Raw genomic sequence first — 14,127 nt, 5'->3', positions numbered from 1 at the left:
GTATGACGAAAAAAAGCAAGTCAATAGACTCCAGTAGCAGATAATCAGTAAATGCACTGACTAGCACACCCAGGTCTAGAATATTCTGAGGACACTTTCAGTCCAACGTGGAGCTAACATTCTTGTTTCACACTCCTTGCTAAAGAGCTATCACTAAAAAGAACCCCAATGTTCCTCAGTGCCTTTAATATGACAGGGAATCACAAAATGGAATGGAAAAGTCACAGACCACTCCTCACACAAGCATGGACTTGCCTCGTTTCGCAATAACGCACACTGTTATCGATTAGCACTGGCTCAGATGGCAGCTGCCCAGACTGGAGCTCACTGGGATCTGTCTAAGTATCCCCATGTGACTGATTTACCCACTGACCCCTATCCGTTTGGGATGTGGAAGGAAATCGGAGCACGCAGTCACTCATTCCCGATGGCGGGAGTATTAAACCTGCTGTAATGGCATGACACCAACCACGCTGCCCCCAAAATCTATTGGGCGTGGGTTGGGTATTAACTTGCCATTGCAGTCATACCCAGCCAGAGGCTTCTGGGTTCAAGTCCTGCTTCATGATGATGTTCCAGTGCAGGACTGAACGGATGCTGAGTTGGTCGATGTGCTGCCTCTTGGATGAAAAGGGAAACCAAATCCTGTCTGCTCTCTTGGGCGGACATCAAAAAATCTTGAATGGCACTCTTTTGTAGAAAAGGTCAGGAATTGTACCTCATGTCTGGCCAAGACTTGCCTCTCACTCATTAGTAGTAAAGGATGTAATCTCAGCATCATCACGTTATTGTCTGTGTGAGCTTACTGTGTATAGATTGGTTGCTGCATTTCTTGCATCGTAGAGGGGCTGCGTTTCAGATAAACTTTATAGTACCACTTTATAATTCAGATCAACTTTATAATTCCCGGGATGGCAAGACTGTCATATGTTGAAAGATTGGAGCGACTGGGCTTGTATACACTGGAATTTAAAAGGATGAGAGGGGATCTGATTGAAACATATAAGATTATTAAGGGATTGGACACGCTGGAGGCAGGAAGCATGTTCCCGCTGATGGGTGAGTCCAGAACTAAAGGCCACAGTTTAAGAATAAGGGGTAGGCCGTTTAGAACAGAGATGCGGAAAAACTTTTTCACCCAGAGAGTGGCGGATATGTGGAATGCTCTGCCCCAGAAGGCAGTGGAGGCCAAGTCTCTGGATGCATTCAAGAGAGAGTTAGATAGAGCTCATAGATAGCGGGGTCAAGAGATATGGGGAGAGGGCAGGAACGGGGTACTGATTGTGTATGATCAGCCATGATCACAGTGAATGGTGGTGCTGGCTAGAAGGGCCGAATGGCCTACTCCTGCACCTACTGTCTATTGTCTATTACCACACACAAAAGGCTATAACTCAGCAAGTCGGGCAGCATCTATGGAAGTCAATAAAAAGGCTACCTATGTTTCGGGCCACGACCCTTCTTCAGGACTGGAATGGAAGGGGGGAGGTGCCAGAATAAAATAAAATTCAGGGGTGGGGGAATGAGGATAGTTAGAAGGTGATTGATGGGTACAAAAGGTCAAGGGATGGAGAGGAAGGAATCTGCTAGGAGAGGAGAGTGAGCCATAGGGGAAGGAGGAGGGGCAGCATTGGAGGGGGGTGGGGTGATAGGCAGGTGAGAAGAGGTAGGAAGCCAGAGTAGAGAATAAAGGAAGAGGGGAGGGGAAGGGAATTTATTTTACTGGAAGGAGAAACTGATATTTATGCCATCACGGTGGAGGCTACCTAGATGGATTATAAGGTGTTGCTCTTCCACTCTGAGGTTGGCCTCATCTTGGCACAAAAGGAGGCCATGGACCGACATGTCAGAGCAGGAATTAAAATGTTTGGCCATAAGGAAGTTCTGATTTTGGCAGTTGGAGCGGAGGTGCTCGACGAAACGGTCCCCCAATTTACGAGGGGTCTCACCAATGTAGAGGAGGCCGCGTCGGGAGCACTGGACACCAGAAATAACCCCAGCTGATTTAGAGTATACATTATATACTTTATAGTGTATGAAGTGGCTTGGAATGCCCTGAAAGTGTGGTGAGATCATGCGGTCAATTCTGGTTCCGATTTTTATGAAATATAGCAGCTGTTACTATGTATGGAAGACTGATTTGTCAGAAAACTTGTGAGATTCTGTCCTTACCAGTCAAACAAAAAAACTGACCCAACCTAGTTCCACCATTCAGCACAAAGTCCTTGGCCCCTGCAGATCTCCTCTCAGTGAATGCATATCCCAATGCTCTTCGAATGTAATGAGTGTCCTTCTGTCTACCACCATACAAGCAGTGATTTCCAAAGATCATCTGGAAAATGTTTCTGTCCTATCCCAATTATCTTAAATCTTTGCTGCCCGATTTTGTGTCTGACTCATTTCAGTAAGAGGAAACAAAAGACCCTCTCTCTTCCATCTGGGTCCTGTGCAGTTGAAATATAATCACTGTTATAATGTAGGAAACTTTCAGTGAAGTCCCCTCTCCAGTGTGGCACAATGTTCAGTGGTGATGTAGAGATGGGGCACGCGACAGTTTTGTATGAAGCTCCTTGGCAGTGGTCACCCATAATATGGGAGGTCCTGGTCTAAAAATCTTTCCTCTGCAAGCTTGGAAATTATGGAGGAAAAGAAGACGATTTCGTGGAGCATCAGGGAAGTGTTGGGTCAGGGGAACCTCAGGACATCCATGTTGGGCCAGGAGTTGGAAGGGGTGTTCCTTGCAACCAAGGTCTGCAATCACACAGAGGTCCTACTAGAAGGAAAATGGACGTGTTCAGTTGCTTGGAAGTGCCACAGGTCAGGCTGGGGCACTTCGTTAAGTGAAGTTGAAAAGGGCAGCATTGTAACATCGCAGCTAGCGTAACACCTCACAGTAGCAGGGCCGGGGTTCAATTTCCACCAATTGGTGCATTCTCCCTGTGACCATGTGGGTTTCCACTGGGTGCTCTGGTTTCCTCCCACATTCCAAAGATGTACAGGTTGGGCTTAGTAAATTGTAGCATGCTGACTTGGCACTGAAAGCACGGTGACTCTTGCCAGCTGCACCCAGCGCATCCCTGGGCTGTGTTAGTCATTGATGCAAACGATACGTTTCACTGTGCATTTTGACGTGTGTGACCTTTAACCTCAGCACTCCCATTGAGACTTGCCTCATTGTGCGAGAACTTTTTTTTGACGTATTTTTTGAGGTATTTTTTTGAGGATTTTTTGAGGTTATCTCAAATAAGATTGACAAGGGAGAGGCTGTGGATGTTGTGTATTTGTATTTTCAAAAGGCCTTCGATTAGGTGCCACATAAGAGGCTGCTTAATAAGATGAGAGCCCATGGAATTACGGGAAAGATAGGCAGAAAGCAAAAGGTGGGAATAAAGGGATCCTATTCTGGTTGATTGCCGGTTACTAGTGGTGTTCCGCAGGGGTTGATGTTGGGGCCGCTTCTTTTTACACTGTATATCGATAATTTAGATTATGGATTTAATGGTTTTGTGGCTAAGTTTGCAGATGACACCAAGATAGGTGGAAGAGCAGGAAGTGTTGAAGAAATGGAAAGGTTGCAGAGAGACTTGGTCAGTTTAGGAGAGTGGGCAAAGAAATGGCAGATGAGATACAATGTTGAGAAATGTACGGTTGTACAATTTGGAAGAAGAAATAATCAGGCAGATTATTATTTAGATGGGGAGAAAATTCAAAAATCTTAAGTGCAAAGGGACTTGGGGGTCCTTGTGCAGGATACCCTAAAGGTTAACCACCAGGTTGGATTAGCGGTGAGGAAAGCGAATGCTATGTTGGCATTCATTTCAAGAGGAATAGTGTATAAGAGTAAGGAGGTGTTGATGAGGCTCTACGGGGCACTGGTGAGACCCCATTTGGAATACTGTGTGCAGTTTTGGGCCCCCTATCTTAGAAGGGATGTACTGATGTTGGAGAGAGTTCAGAGAAGATTTACGAGGATAATTCCTGGAATGCAGGGGCTAACATATGAGGAGTGTTTGTCAGCTCTTGGACTGTAGTCATTAGAGTATATAAGAATGAGAGGGGATCTCATAGAAACTTTTTGAATGTTGAAAGGGTTGGACAGAGTAGATGTGGAAAGGCTGTTTCCCTTGGTGGGTGAGTCCAGGACAAGAGGCCATAGTCTTAGAATTAGAGGGTACCCATTTAAAACAGAGATGAGGAGAAATTTTTTAGCCAGAGGGTTGTGGATTTATGGAATTCGTTGCCACGTACAGCTGTGGAGGCCCAATCATTGAGGGTGCTTAAGGAGAAGATTGATAGGTATCTAATTAGTCAGGGTATCAAGGGATATGGGGGAAAAGCCAGAAATTGGAACTAGATGGGAGAATAGTTTAGCTCATGGTGGAGTGGCGGAGCAGACTCAATGGACTGAATGGCCTACTTCTGCTCCTTTGTCATGTAATCTTGTGAACTGAGACCTTTACGGAGAATAAATTTGTGCTAATGATGCCCAGAGAAAGGAATTCAGAAATGGGCTGTTTGGATATTTCATAACGTTCGATTGCACAACACGCAAAAACATTCCTGGTGTAGGGTATTAGAGGAACAAGTGGTGAATGGGTTTCTGTTTGAGATCATTAAGGATAGCACGTTGGCATGAATCAAAGAATTGAGTACAGGAGGTGGGATGTTATGTTGAAATTGTATAAGATGTTGGTGAGGCCTAATCTGGAGTGTTGTGTGAATTTTGGTCACCTACCCATAGGAAAGGTGTGAATAAAGTTGAAAGAGTACAGAGAAATTTTACAAGGATATTGCCATGATTGGAGGCCCTGAATTGATTAGGAGATTATTCCTTGGAACGTAGAAAATTGAGGAGAGATTTAATAAAGTTATTCAAAATTGTGAGTGGTATAGATAGAGTAAATGCAAGCAGGCTTATTCCACTGAGATTGGGTGGGACTATAATTAGAGGTCATGGGTTAAGCAGGAAAAGTTTAAGGGGAACATGAGGTGAAACTTCACCCAGAGGGTGGTGAGAGTATACAAGTGGTGCTTGCAAGCTCGATTTTAACATTTAAGAGAAGTTTGGATAGGTTCATGGATGGTTGGGATATGGAGGGCTAAGGTCCATATGCAAGTTGATGGTACTAGGTAATTTAAATGGTTCAGCTTGAACTAGATGGGCCAAAGGGTCTGTTTCTGCACTGTAGTCTTCTATGACTCTAACCACGACTACCTAGTCATCTCACATGACTGACAGCTCAGATGCTGCAGAAGTCCCTCAGGGCCCCGCTGGAGTCAGCTCAATCTCAGAGCTCGGCTTCTGGAGATGGGCATGAACAGAAAACGCATTGACATCAAGCTGACAGTGTAATTTTACGTGGAATTAGATTGAAGTCCCTTTCTTCCTGACTGGGCATTAATCTCTCCAATCAGAAAGAAAGGAAATTCCATCTCGGTCTGCATATTCCGTGGTCTGCCTATTAACGACGAGTCATTGCCGAAAGCAGCATTGTAAACAACAACAAGCTTTGTTGATTGTCTCTGTGATTGAGTACTCAAAATAATGCAAGAGGAATGTAAATGCATTAATATTATTGAAATGTGTAAAAGTGGCAAATCTCCTCTCGTGATTTAATTCAACTTCTGTTAATATCATCTTTTTTATCTCTTCAGGAACTGTTGAAATTATCAATTCAAGAGAAGTGGCTCCAGAGCAAGGAATTCGCAGCAGCCAGGAAACAGGTAAAACTGAAGATTCAAAACTGAAACACAGTTAAACCATAATCGGTTCAGTGATACACAAAATAATCACAGCTCAGGGCGCCCGAGATCGGAGTTCTCCTCCCTCCGTCACCCCGGGTGCCCGAGTTCGGAGTTCTCCACCCTCCGTCTCCCTGGGCGCTCCAGTTCAGAGTTCTCCTCCCTCCGTCTCCCCGGGTGCCCGAGATCGGAGTTCTCCTCCCTCCGTCACCCCGGGTGCTCCAGTTCAGAGTTCTCCTCCCTCCGTCTCCCCAGGCGTCCGAGTTCGAAGTTCATGTCTGGCGCCGTCAGGAAGGAGATAGTACGTTCTCCCCATGTGACTACGTGGGGGGTTTCCTTGGGGTGCTCCAGTTTTCTCAAATCACCCAAAGATGTACCAGTTAGTAGGTGAATTGGTCATTATAAATTGTCCTATGGTTAGGCTAGGATTAAGTAGGTGGGTCGCTGGCTCGTAAGGGCCTGTTCCACACCATATCTCTAAGGAAGTAGATGGAGTGAGTATGCTTTGGGATTGTAGTTAATACTATTCCCAATTGTATTTATAAGGAGTTGGCTTCTGCTCCCATTGTTATGTCAAACGCAAGTTAAAATGCATTCATTAACCTGGAGGAACTCAGCCAGTCAGACAGCATCTATGGAAAGAACTGAAACCCTTTATCGGAAGTGGAAAGGAAGGAGGAAGAAGCCAGAATAAGAAGGTGGGGGCAGGAGGGGAAGGAGTTCCAGCTGGAAGGCGATACGTGAAGAATGGGAGAGCAGCAGAGGTCACTGAGGGGGAGCAGAGAGGAAGGGTCTCGCTGAACTCCCACTGAAGAGGAGATTTCTTCTTCTTTGGGGTAGGCATCTCTTCAAGAGACTTCTGAATGGAGGAGAAAATGATAAATTCTCAAGAGATGCTGGAAATCCAGAGAGACGCTCATAAAACACTGGAGGAACTCAGCAGGTCGGGCAGCAACTATGGAAGGGAACAAAGAGTCTACGTTTTGGGCCAAGACCTTTCATCAGGACTGGAGAAGGAGGAGAAAGAAGCTGGAATAAGAATGTTCTTGCAGTACCGTTGTTCCCAGGTTTGAAATGAAACCGCTTTACAGTCCCGTGCAAAGTTTCAACCCAATATCTCAACATCTCCTTCCCTTTGGCAGATGCTGTTTGCCCTGCCGTGTTCTTCCAGCAGCTTGTCTGCTGTTGTTTGACAGAGATTGTTCATGGATGAACGCGATGAACAAGGAGAGACCTCATTCCTTCAGCCACTTATGTAGTGCATCTTTAAACTAGAGATTGCCATTAGCAGTGCGTCATAGTGTTTTACGCATTTAACAGTTTACTACCAGTTGAAGGACATTGCCAGTGCAGTTTTTATTGAATACCATTTTATTTCTGACAACCTTGTCGGTTTGGCGTCTGAGCATCCTTGACATCTATTGTTCATTGCCAGCAAAGATCATTCATTGGAACAAGTATCATTAGCCCCTCAAGCCTGCTCTGTCACCAGGTAGATCATTGGCTGAGATACATTGATCTCAAGTCTAATAACAATTGCTGTGGTATATCACTCTCATCTACAAAAACACGTAAATAACTAACTATATTGATGATAAACGTACGTTGCGCCATATATCAACTTTTGAGCCTGTATTAGTGAGAAACACAGTAGCTTGTTAAACTTTTGGATTTTCCCCACAAGATGTTTCCTTAGGAACCACTGATTGACCTTGTAATGAATTTCTACATCTACAAAGTATAAGATGCTTTAATTACTCATTGTTAAGTGGACTATAGAGGGTATGTTTCATATAATTAGAATAATTGAGAAATGTCTCCTAAACCTGTGACCTCTCTACAGTAGAGGATGAGGGCAGCAAGACCATGGGACTGACATCACCTTGAACTCCCTTTCTAAGTTGCACACTTGTTACTTCATTATGTGCCGTGTCATATGACATCATTATTATGTGCCATGTCATACGACGTGGGCGATCATGGTCTTTCCATAACCATAATTCTTCTTGGCAAATTTTTCTACAGAAGTGGTTTGCCATTGCCTTCTTCTGAGCAGTGTCTTTACAAGCCGGGTGACCCCCAGCCATTATCGATACTCTTCAGAGATTGTCTGCCTGGTGTCAGTGGTCGCATAAACAGGACTTGTGATGTGCACCGGCTGCTCATACGACCACCCACCACCTGCTCCCATGGTTTCACATGACCCTGATCAGGGGGCTAAGCAGGTGCCACGCCTTGCCCAAGGGTGACCTGCAGGCTAACGGAGTGAAGGAGAGGTACCTCTACTGTGTACACTATCCTGTCCTGAAAATAAATTGCCATTCTTTTCCCTGGGCTAAATCCAGGAAATCCACCCAAAAAACAAATGGGATTTCCATCACTCTACTGAATGCAACAGTCAAAGAAAATGGCGCGGCAGAACCTCTTAACTAATGATTATGGATGGGCACTGAATAATGACCTTAGCAAAGACGCTCACAGCCTGTAAATTAATTCAAAGGGTCACATGTAGCCATATAGTCTACAGGAGATCAGTAACTGGGAGAGTGTAGTACAGTATTCATCAATGTACCAAACATTGGGCAGCAGGGTGGAGATGTGTCTCTACCAAAGGAGGTGTAAGGTGCTCCTTCCCTCAGTTAGCCTGCAGGTCACCCTAGGGCAAGGTGTAGCACCTGCTTAGCCCCCCGATCAGGGTCACATTAAGCCATGGGAGCAGGTGTGGATGGTCTTATGAGCAGCCGGTGCAGATCACAAGTCCTGGTTATGCGACTGCTGATACCAGGCAGACAATCTCTGAAGAGGATTGATAATGGCTGGGGTCACCCATCTTGTAAAGGCATTGCCCAGAAGAAGGCATTGGCAAACCACTTCTGTAGAAAAGTTTTCCAGGAACAATCATGGTCATGGATAAACTATGATCGTCCACGTCATACGACACTGCAGATTATGATGATGAAGACCAAACATTAGTGGAAGCATTAAATGAACATTAAATAAGTAATTGAACTGAACTATGTAAAAACAGTTTGCATACCATTTTTTCTCAAATAGAAAACAGGGATGCTTAATCTTCATAAATATTTAATACATGAAAGTAACATAAAATGTGGTTACTTAATACCTCAGTGGCCATCATCCATCATTACGAGTCTGACTATTGTGCTCTAAGACTAACACAATCCTGCCTAAACTTTGGTTCTAAATTTCTTGGAATTGTAGAAGAAAGTTGTTCCTGAGTCATCTCTTTGAAAGAAGAATAATGGAAATCAGATCAAACATTCGTGATTCAAACAGACATTTAGATTCAGAAACCTCCAAGAGGTCCACAACCTTGTTGTAGGGTTCGATGCCTCAATGACCCAGAGAGCTATGTTGGCTGGAGTCAGGGCTTTACATTTTGGCTCTTGGTAGGTCACCCATGACAACCAGGTCAAAGGGTAGAGGTCAGGCTAAGAGTAGTCCACCGGTCCTCCAGGTTCAGGGGTTCAGCTGAGGGCTAACAAGCCTGACCAGTCAAGAGACAATTGTTACCGAAACTGCAAAGAAGACTTCATTCCTGCCCTGAACACCAGTGGCATAGCAGGCACTAACTAATTAGTAAAACACACAACACGCTGGAGGAACTCAGCAGGTCAGGCAGCATCCGTGGAAACGAACGATCAATGTTTCGGGCCAAGACCCGTCAGGACGAAGGGTCTCGGCCCAAAACATTAACTGTTCGTTTCCACGGATGCTGCCCGACCTGCTGAGTTCCTCCAGCGTGTTGTACGTGTTGCTTTGACCCCAGCATCTGCAGTGTACTTTGTGTTTAAGAGTAACTAACTAGTACTTGGTTCGTGGCTGCCTGTTAGGAAACGTAAAAAGAAATGTATAACAAATGCATTCTAAAGAAAAAAAAGTCTGCAGAAAACTTTTCATTGATTAGAGAGATTTCACTGACTGATTAGTTCCCTTTAAATATCTGATAGGATGGATCTCTCTTCAAAACAGTGTTGACCCACACTTATCAAGGCCTCCACAAAAATGCTGCGGGGGTTCTTCAGCCTGGAGTGTGGAAATCAGTTAGTCTGCGATGAATGTTTTCTGAGTTTAGGGAAAAATGCTTCATCTACTTTCATAATTTTCCCTAAATGGTCATTGAAGAATAAGCAAAATGGCTGCATTGAAATAGAAACTCCCTGCTAATTCTCGCCAGGTCAGACAGTATCCGTGGAGGGATAAACCGATTCAATGTGTCAGCATGACTCCCTTTCATCAAGACTGAGAAAAGTTTGCTGGAAAACAACAAGTTTTGAGTTGCAGAGAAATAGTGGATTTGGGAGGTGGGGGTGTGATCTGAGGGTTGTGGTTAACTCATAAAGGAAGATTTATTAGTGATGAAAGTGCTGATGGAGTCAGATTTCAGAAGGTAGCGAATAAAGATGAGGGGAGGGGGCTAATTAGGAGGAAACTAATAATACCTTAAATTACTCCAAGATGGAAATGTTTGCAAATATTTCCCCTGGCATTCAGTGTCCGTGCACTTCACTCTTCAGCAGACCATCCTTTTTTTCCCTCCCCCTGCCATCTTTCTCCGAGAATTAAAATTCATTTTACCTCTCATTTTTCCCAGCTTTAGGGAAAGGTCTGATTCTCTCTCTACAGAAGCTGTCCGACTGGCTGAATACTTTCAGCAATTTCTTTCAGATGTCCAGCGCCTGTAATTCAAAGTACATTTATTATCAAAGTATGTATACAGATATAACTCTGAGATTCGTCTCCTTACAGGCAGCCGCGGAACAAAGAAACGCCATTCTAAGAAAACATCCTACATGCAAAAAGAAACCACACCCAATGTGTGTAAAGACCATGAGACCATAACATTCAGGAGGAGAATTAGACCATTTAGCCCACCGAGTCTGCTCCACTATTTCATCATGGCCGATTCATTTTCCCTCTCGGTCCCAATCTCCCCATATCTCTTCATGCCCTGACCAAGAAGATAAGACCATAAGATGTTGGAGAAAATAAAAGAACATTTTTGCACGAACGGCAAAAAGCAAGTGAACTGCTCATAGAATATCAGGCACCAAATACTCAGCTAATCAAATGTTTGTCAGTTCTTTATGGATGTACCCTGTTTGAACCAGCAAGCCTTGCATCTGACAGAACCAAAAGTGTCTCTTCAGCCAACAAGCTTGATGCCAAGCGGGGCATTTGCTATACTTTGTGTCTGGCCTGGGTTTCATTTCAAGCCGACAATACCCCAGCAGCTCAGAGCCAATGCCGCTGGCAGTGCAGGTATCTCACTGCTGGACAGGATCAAATTGATGCCTTTCAGAGGACAGCAGGGCTTGGGGACTAAGGTGAGAAAGTGGGAACGGTTGCTGGGAGGCTGATGCACCATCAATAACTCTCGGAGACGTGAGGCGAGATATAGGCTTTTATTGGCTGGAAGAAAGAACAAGCAGCAAGTGACCACCACACTACATCCTGGAGACTGAGGCCGGGGCTGTGCCTCCAATCACCTTTATACCGGGGTCTGTGGGAGGAGCCACGGTCAGTGGGAGGAGCCACAGGAGCAGTCAGCAGGGGGGGCGTGTCCAGACAGGTATATGTAGTTCACTACAGAGGCTCACCACCCTCGGGAGGGAAAAACTACTCTTAAAAGATAGAGAAGATTCTGCTGACTTAGAACATAGAACAGTACAGGCCCTTCGGCCCACAATGTGGTGTCAACAATTCGACCTACTCCAAGATGAGTATTATTGCTTTATGGATTAAAATGGTGGAATGAGAAATGTCAAATGAACAACCTGAAGGTTTGACAACCATGGCTTTTAAATCAGAAAAGGGGAACGCTTATTTATTCACTGACATATAGCGCGGACAAAGCCTTCCAGCTCTTGGAGCCACGCCACCCAGCAGTCCTCTGTTTTAATCCCAGCCGAATCGCAGGACAAGATTACAATCACCAATTAACCCAGCAACCGCTACGTCTTTGGATTGTGGGTAGAAGCCCACGCGGTCACGGGGAGAACGTTCAAACTCCTTACGGGCAGCGCCAGGAATTGAACTTGGGTCGCCGGTACTGTAAAGCATTCTGCTAACCACTACGCTACTGTGTCGCCCTTTGATGGCGATCCTTGTGACAAATGGACAAATTTAGAACATAGAGCTTAGAACAGAACCGCCCAGAATAGGCTCTTCAGTCCATGATGTCGTGCTGACATTTTAACCTACTGCAGGATAAATCTATTGTTTCCCTCCCACGTGGCCCTCCATTTTACTTTCCTTCATTTGCCTATCTAAGAGTCTCTTCTATGCCCCTAATGTATCTGCCTCCATCACCATCCCGGGCAGTTCTCTCTGTAAAAAAAAACTATCTCTGAATTTCCCCACTATAACTTTCCTCCAATTACCTTAAAGTTATGCTCTCTCACATTCACTACAACTTTCCTCCAATCACCTTAAAGTTATGCTCTGTCACATTAGCCATTCGTACCGCGGGGTAAAAGGTGCCAGCTGTCCACTCTTTACGCTGTGTGCCAGCTTATACACCTTGTACTCCTCGTACGCTTTGTGAATTTGTTTTGTTTTCTGGCTGACCGGCCACATTCTTACCGTCAAATGTCATTCCTTTGAGGCCGAGCTTACACAAACTTGACAGCAGCAGCATTTTCCGGTGTGCATCAGCGCTCGCGTGGGAAGGTCAGAACACGTTGACCTTTGCCGAAGTGAAATGTGATCTCATTTACAGAGGATTCTGGAATTTCATTAATACTTCAAGCAGGCTTCAACTATACCGGTGCCTGAAAAGGACAGGGTGACCTGTCTCTTTGACTATCGTCCAGTATCACCTGCATCCACCATGATGAAGTGTTTTGAGAGGCTGGTGATGAAACATATTGACTCCAGCCTGAGGAGTGAATTGGATCCGCTCTAATTTGCCTTCTGGAGCAACAGGTCCACAGCAGATGCCATTTTATTGGATCTTCAGTCAATTCTGGAGCAGCGGGACAGCAAGGATACGTACATCAGTATGTATCTACGCTCTGTCCGCCAGAGAAAGCAGGATTTCCCGGTGGCCACACATTTTAATTCCACGTCCCATTCCCATTCTGATATGTCTATCCGTGGCCTCCTCTACTGTCAAGATGAAGCCACACTCAGGTTGGAGGAACAACACCTTATATACCGGCTGGGTAGCCTCCAACCTGATGGCATGAACATTGACTTCTCTAACTTCTGTTAATGCCCCTCCCTCCCCTTCTGACCCCATCCCTGATTTCTTTATTTTCCCCCTCCCCCTTTTTTTCTCTCTCTCTGCCCATCACTCTGCCTTTTCTCCATCTCCCCCTTTCTTTCTCCCTAAGCCTCCTGTTCCGTGGTCCTTTCCCTTCTTCAGCTCTGTATCCCTTTTGCCAATCACCTTTCCAGCTCTTAGCTTCACACCACCCCCTCTGGTCTCCTCCTATCATTTCGGATCTCCCCCTCCCCCTCCTACTTTCAAATCTCTTACTATCTTTTCTTTCAGTTAGTCCTGACGAAGAGTCTCAGCCCGAAACGTCGACTGTGCTTCTCCCTATAGATGCTGCCTGGCCTGCTGCGTTCCACCAGCATTTTGTGTGTGTTGCTTGAATTTCCAGCATCTGCAGATTTCCTCGTGTTTACATCAGTATGGTCTTCATTGACTACAGCTCAGCATTCAATACTATCATCCCCTCAAAAAGAATCAATATGCTTCAAGTCCTAGGCCTTATTACCTCCTTGTGCAAGTGGATCCTTAATTTCCTCACTTTGCAGACCCCAGTCAGTTCAGATTGGCAACAACATCTCCTCCACGATCTCCATCAGCACTGGTGCACCACAAGGCTGTATGCTTAGCCCCCTGCTCTACTCGCTTCAGGCTTCTGACTGTGGGGCTAAACACAGCTCCAATGCCACATTTAATTTTGCTGACACCACCACTGTCGTTGGCCGAAACAAAGGTGGCGACGAATCTGCCTACAGGAGGGAGATTGAAAATCTGATTGGCTGATGCCACAACAACAATCACTCACTCAATGTCAGTAAGACCAAGGAGAGGATTATAGACTTCAGGAGCTGAAATCCCGAGATCTATGATCCATTCCTCATTTGGGGACCCGAAGTGGAGAGAGTCAGCAACTTTAAATTCCTCTGCGTCATTTCAAAGGATCTGTCCTGGGTCCAGAATGTAAGTGCCATAATGAAGAAAGCATGACAGCACCTCTACTTTCTTGGAAGTTTGCAAAGATTCAGCACGTTATCTATATCTTTGACAAACTTCTACAGATATGTCTTGGAGAATAGATTGACCGTTGCATCATGGTCTGGTATGGACATACCAATTCCCTCGTATGGAAAAGCCTAAAAAAACCA

General features: G+C 45.1%; 1 protein-coding gene across 2 annotated transcripts in view; it reads left to right on the top strand.

Annotated features, from left to right (window-relative positions):
- The window catches only part of LOC140715928 (glutathione hydrolase 1 proenzyme-like), a 79,771-nt gene that overhangs the window by 9,439 nt on the left and 56,205 nt on the right, over positions 1-14,127 (top strand). For both annotated transcript variants that reach the window (XM_073028481.1, XM_073028482.1), the window contains one exon: positions 5,656-5,724. In XM_073028481.1, coding sequence (XP_072884582.1) covers positions 5,656-5,724 — 69 coding nt within the window. The remainder of the gene's footprint in view (positions 1-5,655; positions 5,725-14,127) is intronic.

Source organism: Hemitrygon akajei, chromosome 24 (assembly GCF_048418815.1).
Source record: "Hemitrygon akajei chromosome 24, sHemAka1.3, whole genome shotgun sequence".
Taxonomy (NCBI): Eukaryota; Metazoa; Chordata; class Chondrichthyes; order Myliobatiformes; family Dasyatidae; genus Hemitrygon; species Hemitrygon akajei.
Note: the sequence above shows the minus strand (reverse complement) of the source record. Positions and strands in the feature narration are given on the sequence as shown.